Source organism: Gossypium arboreum, chromosome 9, assembly GCF_025698485.1.
Source record: "Gossypium arboreum isolate Shixiya-1 chromosome 9, ASM2569848v2, whole genome shotgun sequence".
Lineage (NCBI taxonomy): Eukaryota > Viridiplantae > Streptophyta > Magnoliopsida > Malvales > Malvaceae > Gossypium > Gossypium arboreum.
Genome location: NC_069078.1, coordinates 82,325,599 through 82,346,170, shown reverse-complemented (window position 1 = coordinate 82,346,170; position 20,572 = coordinate 82,325,599). Strand labels below are relative to the sequence as shown.

At 33.8% G+C, this 20,572-nt stretch overlaps 1 protein-coding gene across 2 annotated transcripts; it reads right to left on the bottom strand.

Annotated features, from left to right (window-relative positions):
- Positions 1–290: 290 nt before the first annotated feature.
- Positions 291–19,590, bottom strand: LOC108463849 (DENN domain and WD repeat-containing protein SCD1). Of its 2 annotated transcripts, NM_001330022.1 has the most exon segments (33): positions 448–543; positions 1,099–1,233; positions 1,435–1,544; positions 1,650–1,812; positions 1,902–1,977; positions 2,076–2,254; positions 3,146–3,272; positions 3,397–3,459; positions 4,135–4,304; positions 4,422–4,488; positions 4,531–4,683; positions 6,636–6,745; positions 6,829–6,864; positions 8,476–8,535; positions 8,774–8,935; positions 9,112–9,165; positions 9,244–9,318; positions 9,435–9,524; positions 9,946–10,014; positions 10,083–10,113; positions 10,186–10,315; positions 10,435–10,631; positions 11,531–11,601; positions 11,712–11,744; positions 13,002–13,223; positions 14,997–15,107; positions 15,310–15,370; positions 16,078–16,178; positions 16,301–16,414; positions 16,417–16,447; positions 17,877–18,078; positions 18,951–19,044; positions 19,129–19,302. In NM_001330022.1, coding segments are annotated over 33 exon segments (3,567 nt in total).
- Positions 19,591–20,572: the final 982 nt, after the last annotated feature.

Genomic DNA, 20,572 nt, shown 5'->3' with positions numbered 1-20,572 from the left:
CCATTCAACTTTTTAATCTCTTAATCATTAAACTTGTATTATTTATCAAATCACTACAAAACAAATAAAAGAAAATCAATGTTTGTTAGTTTTATTGATATACCATCCATATTTATGTCACATCAATAATTACTTAAATTTTAAAAAATTATAATTTTTAATTTTAAAATAATTCTTAATTTTTCAATTTTAAAATTTCAAAAATTAATTAATTTCTTTAAGCTCATATGGTAAGAGTGAGTAATCAAATCTGTGACAATGCAGGCAGGATGTTATGTTAAAATTAAAGATAACCACAAAAAGTAGCCACTATGGCTAAAAAACATTTAATTAATTCTTCAATCAATTACACATCACAACATCTTTCACTTACAAAGAAACAATAATGTGACCAAAAAAAAGAAAAACACAAAACAGAAGGAGGTGGGGGAGGGATAGAATTCAAACTCAGATGTTGATTGTGGCTTCCCAAAGCCGAAGAACTCCATTGCGACCCCCACTGCATATCCTTTTCCTTTCCAGGTCCGACACCACACATCGTACCTACCAAAACCCAAACCAAAACCAATGTCAAGGGCAACACATGCAAACCTCAACTGGATTGTGTTCTAACTTCCAAAACTAGATCACAAATCATCTCTTTAAATACCCTATTTCACTCTCTAAATAAAAATAAAACAAAATGCTTAACCTTTACTCCATCTTTATAACATATTTGCTGTTAGGTTCATTGTATATTAGAAAGTTTAACAACACTAATGAAAGATCCATTTGATATCCCCCCTTTTCTAGTTACAAAAGGATTTAATTTATCCTTTTCCACTTCTCTCCTCTTCCCTTAATATCAGAAAGCAGGATTTCAACCACATGCTACAGAGATGAAGTAATACAAACATAACTAGTTGCATTCCTAATCCCACAATTACATAAAATATCAAGGGCTACTTTCGTCGCACTATTAAAGTTCTTTTTGTATTGCAAATGCAAATATAATTTAATTATAACCAATCAAGAACTGCAAATTGAACCCAAAAAATGCATGAGAAGAAGTGAAAACAAAGAACCACACAAGTATATAGGGGAAATAAAAGCATATACCACAGCATTGGTCTTTTGTGGGGTCCGATAAAGTTGCCACCCAGACATTTTGGATCCTATGTTAGGGACACCAAGCCTCTCTTGAGGCCGTTGGAAGAGAGACATTGAATTGTCAGCTGCTCCAACTCCTAACCACTGCTCCCCGGCATTTATAGATAAGATAGGAGCAGTATGAATCGTTACATTCTTCACGCATTTTATACCCTCTGCATGCAAAACAAGATACAAACTATAAGAATTATTGGAAGTAACAGACAAGAATCAATTGAAAGATGACCATCAACAAACATAATGAAGAATCAAACGAATTTAAGATTACACCTTCAGTAACTGCTTTAACCAGGTTGGATAAAAGCAAACCTCAAATAAAGATGAATAATGATTGACTCCAGCATTGCACTTACCCTCATCATTTTCCCAAAATCGGAGCAGCCCATCCGTTGAACCTGAGAGGAAATTTTCAAAGTATTACTTCTTTTAAAGCCCTAGACATAAAACTGTGGCTAAAATTCATTAACATTTAAAATAAACTAAACAGACTCAGGGCCAACCAGTTATTATTCCTTTGTCTGATGCTGAATACTCAACACAAAGCAGTGGGCCAGCATGACAAGCAAGAACAGCATCACATGTTCCCCGGGAAACAGTCCAAACTCTAGCAGTCCAATCGTCACTACCCGTAATTAGAGTGTCTCCAACCATTCTAATAGACCTGCATAACTGACACATGAACACACTGTTCCTTCCAAGGATCACGAACAACAATTAACTGAAAAATAAAAATTTCTTCATTTCTTTGCTAACCGTATCCATTTTGTATGCCCTAGAAGCTTGTGCATCTGCCTGCCAGCACGAATGTCCCAGATATTTGCTACACTGAAATGCAAAGGATCCATCAGTTCAACTTCAAGGTGACAAAGACATAAATCTAAATTTATCATCTACAGGCTAACTGCAAGTGATTTTATACATACGCGTCTCTGCCAGCAGCAGCCAAGATCCCACTGGTATCATCATACTCCATGCATAAAACGGCACTAGAACAGCGACCAACAGTTGCTACACAAGTATCAGTTCGAACATCCCACATCTTAACAGTTCCATCATGAGCAGCTGTTAGGACACGTTCCCCAGATAGCATCCGCACACAGCTGACCTACAGTAACATGTCGCGTTTCAATCATCTAATTCATTCAGACTCAAGAAAAAAAGAGAATTTGCACAGATTTATTTTCTCCTTTAGAACACCATTAAAGAAAAGGAATTTAGACACAATTAATTGCAATGAGGAAAAAAAGACATCACTAAGGCGAAGCTTATATTATATTTAGAAGATAATAATTCCATGATTAATAATCCTAAAAGTGGAATATTCAATTCAGTAATACGTAAACAAAAATACAAGAAAAACAAAAACATAGGGCTGTAGAGAAATATCTTCAAGTTCAATTTTTTTTTTTTTTCCTAAAATACATATATACAAAAGTAGATATGCATGTCAATGCTTGAAATAAGTTCTTTCATATTCCTGGCTTCACTGAGAATACACAAAATTACATATTTAGTTTAAAAGGCAAAAAGGATAAAAGATCAGAGGGAAAAGTCTTTGCTTGAATCCTTTGGGCAAAAAAGAAAAGAAAAAAACAATTTATGTTCCTTTCTTTACTCTCTATTCAATGCTATCTCAATCTCTTTCTCCCCCAACCACCCTGCCCCTCCTCCCAACTCCCCCACTGCATCCTGAAGCTTTACATTCTGAGTACTTTTGAATCCAACATTGTAAAAAGAAACATTCAATGATGATCAATGCTACAATCATTGGTGATTCAACAACAGCCATCATTAATAAGGTAAAAAGAGTCGGGGTTTACTAGATTATGACTACAATAATGCTCATGATAACTGGAATTGTTCTATGTATATGCAAATATATCTTCAATAATGCCAACTGGTGCAGCAAAATCTGTATTCACTGTTTACATGTTCCTTAAAAAATGGCCACTTCAGATTTAAACCCAGTCTGCAATCAAGATGTTATGAACAAGCAAACCTGTGCATCATGACCCTTTAGTTCCTCCAACAACTGGGTTGTCTGCTTGTCCCATACGATAACAGATAGATCATCAGAACCAGATACAACTTTTCCTCTATCAGAACTAATGGCACGGATGGTTCTGCATTGCAAGAGTTGTGGAACATGTAAAACTGACTTTGAACAACAAAAATTTGAAAACAGGAAATGTTTTAATGAGAAGAATGACTAATAAAAGTGTTTAAATATCACATAACAGAGACCTTGTATGTCCTTGTAACGTTGCCCGAAGTTCAGAACCGCGAAGACTAGGATCCCAAATCTTAACCTGGAAGATTTATGTACCCAAATCATAACTATTGAACAGAATAATTATGAGCAATCATAAATATTTGCATCAGCAAATGAAGTAAGATTTCATAGAATACAAATATGAAACACGATGCGCTTATTCCTTACACAAGCAACGCTAGTAATTTAGCAAATATAGGCATGTCTGTATTAGATATATCATATATCATAACCACACTCTACAAGTGATCATGGATGTGGATGTGAGTATAAAGACAGTGACTAAGTTTTGTAGGTCTCTAGTGAAGTACTCTTGTTTTTTTCAGCAGAAAAACCAACCAACAAAGCCTTAGAGACAATCAAAAGACCATAAGATTGTATAAAAAGAACTATAGGTCCCTCTTAATCTGAACATGATGCAGGATAGGGAAGAACAGAACAATTAGAGAGAGATTGACAATCCAAATACTCTTTGAGAAACACAACCGAACACTAGAACAAACACTATATGAACTTCTCCTATCATTTGAAGACTAAACCAGCAAAGTTTGATCCTTTTTTCTTCTTTCAAAAAATAGATATTAGATAGGGCCAGAAGAGCACAGTAGAACCAAGCCAGAAAATTGGAGGGAATCCCTATAATGTTTTTCTAGAAATTCAGTCATTTAAAAGCAAAACAAGATCAATATATAAAATAAAATATATAGAAACTCACCGTACAGTCGGTGCTTCCACTAATAAAGAAACCTGCATCTTCACGATCACCAACAAGATCCCACACCTCTCTTCTAGTTACACAATGCAAAGCAGTAACAGGACCACTATGACCCCTCAATATGCGAACATTTGTTTGTGTTTTCTTCTGCCCAGTAGAAGACATATCTTGTTTGCGTGCATTCCCGTTCTCTGATCAGTTAAATAATGATGAGTCATGAAACCATAGGGTCCATGACCTAAACATGATAGAACACTGTGGGTATCTAATGCTAACAGAAGACATACCTGCAGCACCATCAGAAGCCCATTTACGAACTCGGCTAAATGAGTTTGTTCTTGATGATGTATCCCTGCTGAACATGCTCTGCACCCAGCTCCTTCCAACACCAGAAGCCTCTAGAGGTTCTTGATTCTCATCTGCAGCATCCTTTAGACGTGGTGATGACAATCCAGGAGGCAATAGCGATTGTGGCTTCCCAGATGAGACACCCCAGTAATTGATACGAAGTTGATGGATATGTGACAAAAGTCCTCTGAGTTTTATCTGAAACATTGAGGCAACATCAATTCAGAAATTCTATTTATGCTTGCATAAATAAATGTTCCATGGAAAAAATAAGCTCCAGCTCCAACATAAATAAAGTGCTTTAAAGCAGAGCATGAGAGATGTTAAAAAAGGAGAGAACAAGGTCGGTGAAATAAAACTAAATCCCTAACAGAAGTCAGAGTAGATTACTTATTCTTCATACTGAGTTTGCAAGCTTAATAGGGAAGAACATCCCACTACAACTCTGAAAGTTCCTAACAGAAAAGTAAAGTGCAGATGAAGTTGTTCCAAGTCTAACTTTTAAAGCATATGCATTGGCTTGCAATATCAATAGGACAGCATTCAAGAATCTTATCTTTCAAAAACAAGTTCATTTCCATTACCAAAACCCAAGTTAGAGATGCCAAAAGTACCTTTCAAGAAGATGAGTTTTGAATCGGATGATCAAAGATGCTTATTTTGTGTGCATTAAGAGGACACAATTCATTAGGCACTCAAGCTATTTTGTGGGTGCAATATAGAATTATACTGATTTAACTGACATCATTAGTTATTTAATAATGCTGTGATGCTCTTCATCAAATTAAATTGCTACGTCAAATTACATGGAAATCAATTTCAATTACTAGTATGTTCTTTGTGTGAAAGCAAAGGTACTATGAGGCGATTTCTCACCTTTATATACTAAGTCTAGCACAAATATGGACTATAGAAATGAAAGGGTGCATTTGAGAAAAGTACTGACTTCTAGCTAGTGCAAAAAGGGTACTTCTGCACAATAAGTTGAAACCTTGAAAGCCAAACTAGAGGAAAGACAATATTGCATGAAGGAAAGAGAAGTTGCTAGATAGAAATCAAAATTAAATTCAAGAATTAACGCAAAAAACTGAACACCGTGTTCAAGGCATGAGGATTGAAACTGATGATGAACTTGGCAGGATAAGGAGCAAGGGGCAAGGCTGCAAGGACAGATATTTAGAGAAGTCCATATTAAGTATCCCTTTATTCGATGAGAATGCAATGTCTGATCTAGGAATTGTCAGCAGATTAGTGGAGCCTTCACAACAAGAATAGAAAGAAACTCAAAATAACTGATGCTAGGTGTGGATCCAGAGAAGAAACCAGTCATGGGCTTAGAGAAAAGGGCCAAACAGCACAATATAAAGGAAGAAAGAAAAAGACAAGGGAATAAGAGGAAAACAATGTCAATATTTGTGGTGAACATTGCTGATGAGGGAAAAAAGAACATAGTATGGTAAATGGAGGGTGGTGAATTTTCTCGAAAAACTAGAGAAAGAATGAATAAGGAAAGAACAAGAAAACTAAAGCCAATAAATTTTAAAGAAAATAAGTTAAAATGCTGAAACTACATCCAGGTTATCAAACATATTTTTCCACTTAAGTTGACAAGTGTTGCAATATTATAGATAGAAAACTGCACCATCATCCATGACCAAAGGTGAGTTAAGTTAGCAAATTAAACAGAAAGTAAAAGTTCAAGCCTTGCGTAGCAAATGCTCAGTGCAAGTAACCAAATTAAACATCAATTTACAAATACAAGTACCATTGCAGCAATTAACCTGAAACATGAACCTATATCTGTTATAGGGGACACTGGTCAACAATTCCTCATCTGTTTTATGTCATATAGAATGTAAAGGAATACAGGGAAATCCTAAACACAACACAAAAATTCCAAAGCACCTGTCACTTGAATGGCAATTTATGACATGAGAAACTAGCGAAACTTAAAACAGAACAGATTATCAGATAAGATAATACATCAAAAATAATCAAATCAGGCTGCAGAGGTAATCCCAAAGTATTCACATGTTTCTAGGAAGTTATAGGAAAAAAGAAGGTCAAGACACTATTTTCAACCATGTACTTCTTTGTCCCAATCATAATAACACAGTAACACACTACAGGATAGAAGGTGTACTTACTAGCAACTTATATCCAATATTGTTTCTCTCTGCTATTGTTTCAATAATATACCAGGCATCGTTATCAGGAAGTCCTAGTCCAGCCTTCAAGATAACATAAAATATTATTAATGCTTACAGTTTTGGAAACAAAAGGGAAGTGTCAGAAGAGGATTCTAAATTACAAGACATGCTACCATGTGTGAGGCCAGTACAATTAGCTGTGCTGTCACCAAAGCTGCATAATTGGCAGATCTGAGAAAAGAAAAACCGAAATTAGATAAACATTAGTTTCCAATTTAAGACTCCATTAGGAGAAACTAGTAACAGATTCTAATATAAATGGGTTAGAAAATTTGCATGGGAAATAGGGAGTTCAATGGAACTGAAGACGAACCAAAGGACAATTGCCTGAAGGAGTTAGTCTCCTCATTTTTAAGGGAATGAAATAGAAAGAAATGATCATTCCTGATTATTACTTTCAATAAAAATTAGAGTAGTTTGACTGTATGATTTTATAGATAAGAGTGCTTTACCTAGCATTACCAAATAAGACTAAACCCTAACTGAAGGGCTATGCGATGCTGTTTTAGAGCAAGAGAAGGATATCCTCAATTGGACATGAGATTCAGATGTAGGAAAAATGAAACTAGAAAATAGGCTCAAGAGACAGCAATAGAGACCAAATAAACAGCAAAATATGGCTGGTCTCCTCAAATAATGAAGCAGAAGAGAACAGTGAAACCTATTGAAACATGATCTTAAACCATTAAAATAAAGTACACTTAATTCACTTTTTTCTTGATTTTTGTGAAAGTAAAAGGGCGATAAACAATTCAGGATAGGAAAAGTATTAAGAGTCAAGTGATAACATGCAACTTTTCATGACAAACTAACAGCAAATAGCTCTTAACAGTAAATTGCAAAGGGATCAAGAACTAATTGTATGTCTAAGGCAAGCCTCCTGAAATAGTCGCTTAATGTCAAATTAGTGGCTGTCGTATCATGATTTTAAGATATATGCAGTGCAATTAAACCAAAATTACAGCTGCTTATCCCTGAACTAACTTCTAATGTGTAGATTTCTCCTAACAACATGAGAGTCCATATTTTCTGTGAAGATCCACCACTATGATAGATCTTACATGGTGACATCTATACAGGGACAGCCAGGAAGGTGAGTAGAGTAGAAAAAAGACTTCAATCTGTTTCTTTAATCTTGATGTTCTCCCTCCATCATATCTAATGGCAAGATTGGACCTTATTTGCAGACCATATCAATTTTACTCCACACCAGCCAGGGAATCTCTTTCCATTTTCAAACAGCATCACTTTACCCCTTGAAACCCTATCAATCATTGGGGTTCGCACTGGGAACTAAACAGGAGAAACTGCAGGCTAGAGACATGGGTGTACTAAAATGCAACCTAAATAGATTTAACAAATATTGGGGTAGGCAGACCCATCCAGCCATAACTCAATGATGAGTAGAGAATCAGCATGCTTCAACCAGCAAAAAAAGTTTGACAATCTCAGATCAAGTAGTAATTCTTACATATACTCACACTAGCTGAAAAATCCATTGAATCACGAAAACATAAAACAAGTTGAAATCCAGATGAAAAGTGAATAGATCTAAAAGGGACTCGGTGAAACCCACAACAACAATTAAAATGTAAAATGATTCCACTATGTTTTCTTTCAAAACAACTTCTAAGGGAGACCCAGTTCCATGAGCAGCCAAAGTTCAAAACATATCATTACTATACCAATAAATAATAATGTCAAACTTAAAGAAATTAGTTACATTTAATGCACAGACTATCTAAAAGAAAAAAATTCAGAAACTAACTTTTAAACATATTATTAACTTACTTGTCAGAAGACTGCTCCACAAGATAGTCAAAATATCCTTCCCAAAACCTGAAAGAACCTTGCCTTAGCTTTCTAAAATTTCAAAATTTAGGTACAAAACCCGAAGGGCTAAACAATGTTCTCTAAGGCAATTGAAGAAAGCAACAAAAATCTTAATTTTGGAAGAAACAAATACCACTTCTAAAAGTAAATCTTGCATAAGAGTAACTGATTTAATTTCAATTTATAGAAAAGCCCAACTGGAAATGACCGTAAAACTTAAGCCAAGGGAGTAATACACAGTAATACATACCGTAACTCCTCCCATATAGACAGAGAAATAAGGTGACGCTGGACATAGTCTGGAACATTATTAGCATCTTTCTTATACATCTCAGCAGACACTTCCAGGGCATCTCTAATAGTCAAAACATCATTTCGAGAGGTTGCACGACTGATAGCTGTTTTGAGCTGAAATTGCGCATTAACATTTATGGGAAAAGGAGAAAAAAAATAATTACAAGAGGAACATTAAACATTAAAAAGTCAGAGCAAAATGTAAAAGAAAACAGCATATAGGAAGTTAGAAAACAATCTATTTCATTAACAAAAACATTTAAATTTGATAATGTTAATGATTCTTAACATACCAATTCTTTCACAGCTATAAACTGTTCTTCAGTCAGTTGACCATGCCATCCCTGAGCATGAAATCCAGTATAAAGTTACTAGTGCACTGAAACAGTTAATCATGGTATGCTTCTTATAGCTATACATACTGAATTTATGTGCTCTCTTATACACTCAACAAAACCACTACCACCAATTCCCTCTGCATCAGACTCAATCAAAGCTGCAAAATTAGAGCACAAAATATTGTTACTTTGCAAATATCTTTGAAGAATGGAAGCAGATTTCTCAACTACTGCCATAAGAAGGCAGCAGAAACTATTAGTTGGTTTAGCTGTTCCTGAAACATACCCAAGATTGTGCCATATTCAAATGATGAAAGTGGATCTTCCCCTGCTTCCAATTTCAGAAGACGTAGCCATAATCCCTGTTAAAAAAGAAACGCACAAAATTTAATTAAAAAATATTAGAAAATGAAAAAAAGAAAAAATAACACCGTAACAACTTAATTGTCTCAGCTTGAGATTACAATGCAAGAAACTATCTTCTTCCTCGTCTTTTTAGAAAAGACAGATTCATGAAAGAAAAAGAAAACTGATACTTTTTTTCTCTACGCACTCATTTAAGCACCCTGCTTAGCAAACTCTCCTACTGACTGTCATAACAACAAAGACAAAAAAAAAAAATTTGACGAATGGAATTGAAATATAGCCATAAGGTTGACATTGTAAAACCAACCAAAACCATATTTTGTATATGAGAGAAAAGACAATTTTTCTCTTTTCAGATTCACATTGTAACGAAAAGGCTTCCTAGGTATACAAGCAAAATTGAAACGTAAAAGCTTTTACCTGCAACTTAACTTTTATGTCCAAAACCATGCGCTCTCTTTCTGCCTGTAAAACAATGGTAGTTGAATTCATTTATAGTCAACTAATATTGACGAAAAAAGCTATTGAAACATCAGACAATGGTGAAAATAACTTACAGCCCTCTCCAATGAACTTATAGACGGTGAACTGGAAAAGTGAGAATCATCTTGTTAGTAAGCAGATTAACACGTATGACCAAGCACCAAAAAAAAAATCTACCTTGGGGTTTGCCTTCCTGAGTATTCAATAGCCCCATTTACAGCAGCAAGAATCTGCTTTCGCTTCTCTTCTTGCTCTTCTGTTCTAACATTGGAAGGGAACCTGTCATAGGTATATTTGGCACCTGATCCTGAGTAAATAAGAACATGAGAAATGGTTACTTATTTACAACTTCACATGTATTTGGCACACTGAATAAGATTGATCTAAAAGAATTTAGAACTTTGACAAAGATTCACGTCAAGTTACCTGATACTCCAACATCTGGATCTGATATTGTTACAATCTCAGGTTCCGCCAAGATGGAAGGAAGAATAGAAAGAGGATTTTGTCCTCTTCCTAGGGCATCTTGTAATTTGTCAAGAAGATTATCATTGTTTTCGTCAGAACCTAAACCACTCTCCAGATAATCCAAGAAACCATGAGAATCTAGAAATTGCGCAATCTGCCAAAGGAAAAAACATAAAAAATAACTAGAGATGAGCAATTTTTAAGAAAATAAATATTTTTAATTCACAAAAGAGTTGATGCATGCATGGAAAAAGAAACTGGCTATTCACCCATTTTAATTTCAGTACCATAAATATAGGATTTTAATTTTATAAATTCTAGCTATTTCATGCAAGGGGACAACTGGAATTTCTGCAAATCCTGCCCTGGAATAAAATTTTATTTTCAATTTGTTTTAGGAATTTCAGGAATTAGGTCAGTTTCTTCAAACCCAAGTTGGTTATTAACCTGTCTTAAGCTACTTCAACTGGGAATATTAATCTTCATAGGTCAGTAGAAGCTTAGCTGACTTATTAAATGCATATATAATCTTCATATTGCAGTACAAGCATTTCGATGAAATTCTTGAGCATCATGTCTTAATAAATACATATGAGAGAAAAGGGAGGAAAATGCAGCTTTCATGTTTTAGTTTGTTGAAGCATGGATGCATAATAGTATTGAGTGCTCATTTTCTCCTTCCTCTCTAGCTACAGTGTTCTCAAGTTACTTGAGACAGCATGACAAAAGCAGCCATAAACTCCATCTACTTATGTGCTGCCAAAAATTTAATTAAGCACCGCTCAATTCGATCCTCAATTGAGGTCTAACCTGAATTTAATGAAATCCTAATTGTAACAAAACCATAACTATTTTATACCCCATCTATAACCTACCCTTTCTGAATACCCTATGTTATCATACTCCTCAAAACTGCAGCACATCATGAGCATTGACTTTGTATCGACAATCCTAAACAATGGCAAAGAGAACACTTCTATGACAATATCCTTCACCATTGAACCATCACTAACAAATTCATTAATTAAAGATAACGTAAGCAAGCAGAAAAAGCATCACCATAGGCTCTGATGGCTGGTTGGTTGACCGAGACCGCTTCTTCAAAAATGCCTGAGTGTTAAAGACATGAGTGGCATTGTTTTCCTAATGAAAATCATTTCAACGAGATACTCAGGTTAGATTGGTCCAAAGTTAAAAAGCCAAACCCATACAAGATCAAAGACAAATTTTCATACCATGAAATTGCGGTAGCCAGCTAAGATTGAAGCAAAGAACTTTAAAAATATCAACCTGAACAACAAAAAATTGAGCAAAACGCACTAAATTTTCCATGTTAATCAGATGTGTAAGTAAGAAGTTTAAATGACAGGCTGAGTGTTGCACAATATATAAGATAAGCATCCACAATAAAAATTATAAAGATTAATCAAATGCATATTCACAGCTTAGCTATCAAAAACAGAACAGAGAAGAGAGAGAGAGAACAAAGGAACAAATGGTGAGAATAAGATGAAGCCTAATGAGAACTACAGGTAATAGGGAAGTGAGTAAAATCAAGAGGGAAAAATCTCTAAACTCAAACTATCCAAATCTCAGTAGCTTTTAATACCAACTGGTTAAAATATTAACCAGTCAAAGTATTTCCAGATCCAAGCCATAAAACCCTAAGATAAATACGACTCCCAAATATTCATACTCATATAAAACTGTAAAATGCAGCACTCCACAAAGGGACATGCAATGCCAGGAATTGAGGCATCAGAAAATATACCACTTAGAATTATACCAAAAAGGAAATGTTTTAAAGCAAGAATTGCTCAAGCTAAGTGATTAAATAATCATCCATAAGATGATTTTTTTCCAGTAAAACAAACTCTTGAAGAGAAATACAAGGTGAGACATAATATTACTAAGCAATGTCTTAAGATGAAGGCTATATAACTATTCCTTCAATAATATTGATTTGAAGGTAAATAGCCAAAACAAATCTTTCTTACTATTTTTCAATTATCTGAAATCGTTGTAAAGAAGTTCAAAATTAAAAAAAAAAAAAAGAGTCATGCAATAACCATGCTTATCATTAAAGATGACAACTAATTAAGAAAATATGGTCATTTCACATATCACTTCTAGAGAGAGAGCAACAAGATAATTTCAAATATCAGTAACCTCAGTCTGGAATAACATCAATCAAAGTTCAGAAAATATGATCAAGTTTCCTAGATACCTAATATTACACTTCTCTTTTTATTGGCAAAAAACTTCACCTAGTGCCTCTTTCCTCCTCTAAAAGTAAAATGAGAATGAAAAATTAACAATTGCACTCCACATCATAACAGCAACAATCTAAACCATATCATAAAACAGGACTATAGCACTATTGTCAGAAAATATGTACAGAAATGGATTTCATTGTTGTAAAGATAAAAATATTAGAGATTCCTTATGTCAATACTTAGTATAGAGTACTCTCTATAGGAATGTAAATGTACATCATAAACATTTCATATGGCATACAAGAATCACCTTAGCTGAAGGTCATGATCTTCTCCCCAAGGCTTGTTGATGATTTTAAGATTCTGATCAGATGAACCACAGAAATTAGCCCTCATCAGATCTATCCCCACCACATTTGGATGCAATAATTTCAGTATTTCACCACGCAATAAACTTAATTCTGGCTCAGGAATAGGTGGTATTTCTTCAGTCGTGGTGATTTGATTGAACTCGAGATCCACGATAACTACCTAAAACAGAAGCGAGGGAAATTGCAGCTTAAAATATCAAAGTAAAAGGTTCAACATGAACAAGATAAAATTACAAAGCAACCAGTCACTAAATATTTGGTAGCAAATGCTTAAGCTGAATAATCATATGGACAATCACACGCTTGAGATATTCCGATTTACTGTAATTCTTTGGTGGATAGGGGGCAAAATATGATACTATTAAATGCAGTAATGCCTAGAAACAATCCCAGAGAAAGGAGGCGGATCAAAAACCCTAAAGACTGAATCCAGATTGCTTGATTTGCTGATTCCATCTTTTTTAATATAAAAAATGGGCAGGTATTGTTGGAAGATCTTGAGCAAATAAACATTTAACATTTATAGCCAATAGACATTTAATTCAATATATTTGTTTAAATACCTTATGCTAGTACTACTTATGTTATAACTAAATAGCTCCAAACAGAATTGCTGCACTGATAATATTAATCAATCAACCAACAAAAAAATACACAAGGCAAGCCTCACCAGCAAAAAAGGATAATGATGCAAAGCAAACCTAACCCTTAATATAAAACACAAAGGATCAAAAAAATCAAAAGCAATAAAGAGAAACAAAGTATAGTTTATAAATTAAAAGAAGAAATTGACAATAATCTTTAGCTTTAACACATTGCAATATTTCCAGGATGATAACACCATTGCTTTGAATAATTTTACTTATCTCCATGGTATTCAATTTTTAATCTAAAACCTAAGACCAATTTTATAAGACAAAAATAAAAAGTAAGAACTATCTCATTCATTAGCTAAAACTATAGTAGGGTAGAAGCCAATCAAAGAAAGATAATAGATACTTCAAAAATAACCCATCATTCATTGCTTGACACTAATTTAAGAAGATTCTCATATTGTAAAAAAACCATTAAATAAAGAGTGATTAATCATGTTAAATGATATAAATTTAAAATTTTAAATGAAATATCTTGAAAGATGCAACTTCATCAATAGTGCAAATGTTCGATAACTTTTTTCTGAAAAGTGCAACCACATTAACAATATAAAGACTGATACCTTGAAACATATTGAAGAAAAAATTGCTACATGTATTTACATAAAATAAATAAATTTTATCATGATAAAAATACTAACTAAAGAGAGATTCTATGGGAATATAAGTTAAAATAATTATAACTCCTTTATAAAAGCAAGAAAATTAAAAACCATCTTGAGTATTTTACCTCTGCCAGCCAAGAAAAAAAACATGAAGATTTATTCTTCTCAAAAGATCAGAGGTCACAAACCTTTCCCATAATGAATAGAAAAATAAAAAAGCTGGCATAATATGTATAATGACATGAGATTTAGTTACTTAGTAAACCCTAACGTTTGAATATTGTTTGATAAATTTAACTACTCAAGCATTACCTAAAGTGTTTTATTTTTTTAAATAACATGATATTGATATTTTCAATGATAAAATTTTATTAATATCTACAATACAAGAATGAAATAAATATTATTTTACTAATTTCCGAAGTTATTTTTCTCTTTGGTGCAAGGGCTCTACAGTTCAAACCTAGGATCTCAACCCAAGCAGCCATGCCCCATCCCACTGTGGCTATGGCAAGATCATTCACATAAGATAAATGAAGAAATAAAATAATGAGAAATAACAATAATTACTGAAATTCACATAATCAAATGATATAAAAATACTACAGGAACAAACTGAAAATGATAAAAAGAATACATGGACATGTTAAACACCGAAGTTCATGAAAAACTTACACCGTCCATTCCAAGATTTGATGTATCAACACCTGAATGAAGACCCATCATATATGGTGTTGGAGCGTCAATGTAGTCTACTCCACTGAAAAACAGTAATGGAATGTAGACATGCTTCAGCACGAAAAAAAAGTTTAAAGATTAGATTAAAGTTTACAAATTTCTCATACAAGGAATATTCAGCGATGCTTATAGCCCATCTAACTATATGAAAAAGAAAAGAATAAGGGGGATTATCCTTCAAACAACAGATAGTTCCAACCCGATTTTCAATTGACTAAAGAGAAGTTATTCAAATAGATAAACCTACCTGCCACCGAAATGGATAAATCAAATGGCATATGGCCTCTGATGCTAGGGTCAGAAGTGAATACCTGCCAGAAATTAACAAAACAAGGGAAACTTATTAATAGGACAATAACCAGCAGAAGAATATGAAGAAAATGGTGAGTAAATCAGCATCAAAGTAGATACTAACACTATTGCATCAATTAGATCTCTTGACAGCCTTAAATACATTTTATCACAGCAACCACATGGTCCTAGGTTCAAGTAATCAAATTAGCTGATTAACCACATCAAACAAATGGGGCATAACATGAATAGTTTCAAGAACAAAATGTGAATTGAGTTACTGATCACCTTACAAAGTTTTTTTTTTTTTTTTTTTCCTTTTATAAGGAAGTCACTTAACTGAGTTTAAGTAGGAGATAAATATGAACAGTTTGAAAAGACTTTCAAAAGTGGTTTTGCATAAAGGGTCTCTCAAGGAGCTCTAGTCCCTAGCATGAGCTATTAGTAGAAAGAAGTATGTCCCTTCAAAAAAAATGTCTCTAGTATGCAATTGCTAAAACACTATCAAGAAGAAGCTGACAGTAATCATAATTCTTAACCACAATGAAAACTGCATCAAAGTTTGCATCTTCAACATGCCACTCTTAAATAGAGGAAAGCTGTAGAAAGAGCATAACTCCAATGGAAACATAAAACAGCTGCCATAACCATTCCATTAAAAGTGCTCATATCTACATCATAGTAGGAACTGAAAAGAATTTCCTTTTCCCTAGATTTAGAAAATTACTTGTTTGATCGAATCAAAATCCTCCTTTCAAGTAACACAGCAGTAAAAAGTTTAATCAAGTTGTCAACGTCCAAACACTGTACCAATGGCTGAAAAGATATCTGCAGCATTTGGTGAAAAGATGTCAGCTATATTATCATTTATGCTATTCAGTTCAAAGATAGTTACTTAAGGAAAATGAAAAAGAATAATGCAGTAAATATATAACAGAAGTAGATATTCATACATCTGCATGAGGTAGACCATCTTTTGGAGGAACCTCCACAGAAAGCAAACAATTGTCAATAGCAAATAGAACCCGCTCTTTCCCAGGTGTAGGCAAAGGTACATTGGAGACTATATGTGCAATAACATCCCACAACGGCTTGCTGGAATTATCACAGAGATGACACATTAAATGCACCGAAAGGAAAAACAGATTTTTATATCTCCATCAATCATAAAACATTATTCACATATGTAAACCATAAAGGAAAAATGTGTGCACATAAACTATTGATATCATCCTGAAGAAGGGGGGCGGGGGAAGAGCACTGGCACTGGCGGGGGAAGAGCACTGGCACTATCCATGTCTGTGCAACTGATCTATTATACTTGAATACACAAGAGCTCTTAACGCTTCTATTATAATTTTGGGTTAATTAAGGATTAATAAAAAAATCCCTATAATTGCTCTTTACTGGCACTTAGACGGCACTAATGTAAACAAGCCTATGTTGCGTGTGGTCAGTTGGTGCCTAATTAACAAAAAGATTCATGACTTTTTTGGCCAAAAAAGATTCATAAGTTGATCTATTTACTATAAATCCATATTTAAAATTGAACTGAACTTAAACATTATATTTTTTTAATAAAATTTCGAATCAACTCTAACTATATCAAAAAAAAAAATTTAAAATAATACTGAAAGTTAGAAGTTATGAATAGCCTGCTTATCACAATTAGCAATTGCAAGTCGGACAGAAAAGGTAATTAAAAAAACTACAACAGCAACACGTACACGCAGAGAGAGGGGGGGGGGGAAGGCATCTTCATAAAATCAAATGGACGTCGTTTGGGCACATGATTCTCACAACCAACTCTGAAAACCAAAGTTAAAACACTCAAGCACCCTCACATTAACTCCAATGTTAGAATGTGAAACTAGGATTAAATGTGTAGAGCTGGCAGCTATTGGCCAGATCTGACATTTGACACCAATTGGCACCAGACAAAAGCCTAACAACTACTGGACAACACAAACACTGTACACATAGCTCTGAAAAATTACATTTGCACTGGTTTCAGCATAAAAGGTGCAGTTGGGGCCAAATGGCCTGATCCAATGCAAAGCCAATACAAGTCTAACTATTGATGCCAAATCAGTGTTGTTTAGCATTTCTTCCAACATTGATCATAAGAAAGAAGAATGAGTTGGGAAAATAAATTCAAAAGAAGATTCGTTAATGAAATATTTACACTCAAAAGTTGAGTTATCTATCTTTTCTAAAATTAGGTATATTAATGCCACTCAAATTTTAATAAAGATTATATATTATTTAATTAGCTTGATTTAAAAATAAGTTACATCATTAAGTTTTTGCAACGTAAGTCAGTCAGAACATGCGGTAAATTGTGATTAAAGTTTTTGACCTACAGGCATACCATATAAGGCATAATACGTGCTCCTATTCAACCAAACTAAGAAAAGAAATAGAGGGAACAATTAAAGTTTCCAGTTTGTTTTTGGTTTCCAGAACAAAATGTTTTTGGTCCACAAGCTACTTACTCTTTATGAATTATGACAAATGAAAACTCACCTACTACCACTAGGAGAAAAGCAAAGTGCAAATATCTCTTCCAGTGCCTCCCGAAGGACACGAAAACAAGGTGAACGTGAAACAACGCAGATACATTTGTCAGCAAATGAATTAGGCGGAATACGATAAGCTTCTGCAATGTCCTCACAAACTGGATCCCTAAATGTGATGCAACTGACATAAATTTTTGACCCATCTCCCTCTGCAGAAAATAATTAATAAAAACTGATGATGTCAATGTTTTTGGAGAGCAAACCCATAAACAATTGCAATCAGGCATAAACATGAAATGGGATTATTACAATAAAGGAAATAAACTGAAAATAAGAAGAGAAAATCCTTAATCTCGTGTCATGAAACATGTCATTGTTTGAGAAAAATCTCTACTCCAGGTAACCTGCTTCATTGACACGCTTATCCTACCAGCAACTTTACCAATATTCTCTCCTACTAACACTTTCTTTAATATTACTAAAAATAAACACTTTCTTTGACATATTTGCCTTACTTCTCATCTACATCTCAAATTTCAGGGTCTGTAAGTGGTTTCTATTCCTTTACCTAATTACCTAAGAAAATGAGAAAAATTACAGCTTTTGAGTTGCCATATAATTTTTCTGTTTTTAGGCTGCCTTATTAACCATGTAAAAACACACGCAGATAACTATAAAAGGGATGTCAGAAGAGACAACATATCATTTGAAGTATTGATTTCTGTCAAACATTTGTTGGTTAGTAGCTGCATTTAATTTTGCATAAGTAAAATTCAAGAATCTGTCCAAGTTGCAATTCTTCTGTTCTATAGCAATTCAAGCTTACTGGAAGGGTAAGCAGAACCCTTACCAATCAGCCAATTAATTGAATCCAGCAACATTTTACAAAATCATATCATCCACGTTATACTAATAGGGGCATGTTCCAATTACGCAATAAGTAAATTAAGCTCAAGAAATTCTCGTTACGTATATATATATATATAAGAGTAGCTTTCATAATAACAAAATCTTCTTCACTGCAACACTAACTACAACAAAATTCTTACATAAGAAAACAATAGGGAATACCGCGTCATACCAGTCAAAACAATGGGATAGCTCCGGGGATAAGATAAGGGATCATTAGAATCAAAGCCTGATGGAAACAACTCCACACCAGCAGGCAACACACACTGCAAGAACAAAGTTTTAAACACCTCTACGGCGAGAATTGGAAAACCAATTAAAAATTCAGGAACTGTGGGCTGGGGACTTACGGTTGGGAGCTGAGGAGGTGGCGGCGGATAGAGGGTATGATTGAGAGGCGGATACTGGTCAAGCAGAGAAGGCAAATACAAATACTCAGTTCCATGGTATCCTTTCGTCCCGTCCAGTGTTCGAATCTCGGGACCAAGCCCGCACACCACGAAGTACTCAAATATTCTGGTCATTTGTATTCTGTTTTATGTTGATTGGATCTGATACGATGAGTCGATCCCGGTTGGTTTATAGCTATGGTCTTTCAGATCTGATCTGCATTTTTGCTTTTCTCTATCTGGGTTTTGGGTGAATACTGAGAGAGATTCGGGGACACCAAGGAATTTAATCGAGAAATAGCTGAAGGAAGCTGCCTTTTGCTGTTTTTTCCCTTTTTTCTCAAAAAAAAAAATAATGTTAAATGTAAAATAAATATTCAATACAATTATACTTACTGAAATTTATATTTATTATTTAAAAAACTAAATTGTCATTCGTTAAAAATAAAATACTAGTCGGCATTTGATTATTTTATCAAATAGATATTGGTATTTTTTTATCTCAATTTTGCACAGTTTTTAGGTAGTTAATTTGAATAAATCCCAAATTATTTTGATTTTCATTCATTTATTAATATTGTTAAATTTTTTAAGGAAATGTGTAAATATGCATTTCAGTACCTGAATTTGTTTCAAAGTTCAAATTCATCCCTTGGAACTTTAACTTAGCTTTAATAAAGTTCAATTCCGTACTTAAAATTTTATTTTGGTCCAATTAAGTATCTAAATTTGGCTTATCGATTTTAAATCAACACTTGAATTTAGATTTTTTGTCCAAATTAGTACTTAAAGGTAAATGACTTATTTAAACCATGAACCTAACACCTGAATTTAGATTTTTGTCCAATTTAGTACTTAAAAGGTAAGTGACTTATTTGAACCATGAATCTGAGTCCATGTACTAGTTTTGATCAAAAAGTCATATTTAAATAGGTAATTGAACATAATAAAAAGAATTATGATCAATAAACATATCATAAATATAAATCTTAAATTATGATCTATTAATCGAACTTTCACTTTTTGTAAAAACAATATGAGTTCAAACACTATTATTGAAAAAAAAAACCCATCATAAACGTAGTTTGGATTTTTCACATGTACAATTAACAGCCACCTTGTGAATCTCTTAACTTTTTAGAAGCTACCATACCACTTCTTACTTTGTTTCAATCGAAAAGTCGGAAAAAGAAAAAGATCAATAAACCGCTTTATCAATTAGGCATTTCTGTAGGCATTTTGCAACACTATTTGTGGTTTTGAGAATATAAGTGAGAATCATTGAAAACTATAAGAGAACAATCTGAGATCTTCAATATTCTATCTCTCTTGTAACTATTTAGCTCTTTATGTCTGTTAATGGGTCGAAGCATGCATGTTTTGGTTTCAGCTGCTAAATGAAATT

Excerpts from the sequence above, each read along its gene's own strand:
- LOC108463849 (XM_017763804.2), bottom strand. The coding sequence starts at position 19,302 with ATGACCAGAATATTTGAGTACTTCGTGGTGTGCGGGCTTGGTCCCGAG. Across the intron at positions 10,316-10,434 it reads TCCAGATGTTGGAGTATCAG|GATCAGGTGCCAAATATACC; the intron begins GTAACTTGACGT and ends TTATTTACTCAG. Across the intron at positions 8,534-8,777 it reads TCTATATGGGAGGAGTTACG|GTTTTGGGAAGGATATTTTG; the intron begins GTATGTATTACT and ends AGGTTCTTTCAG.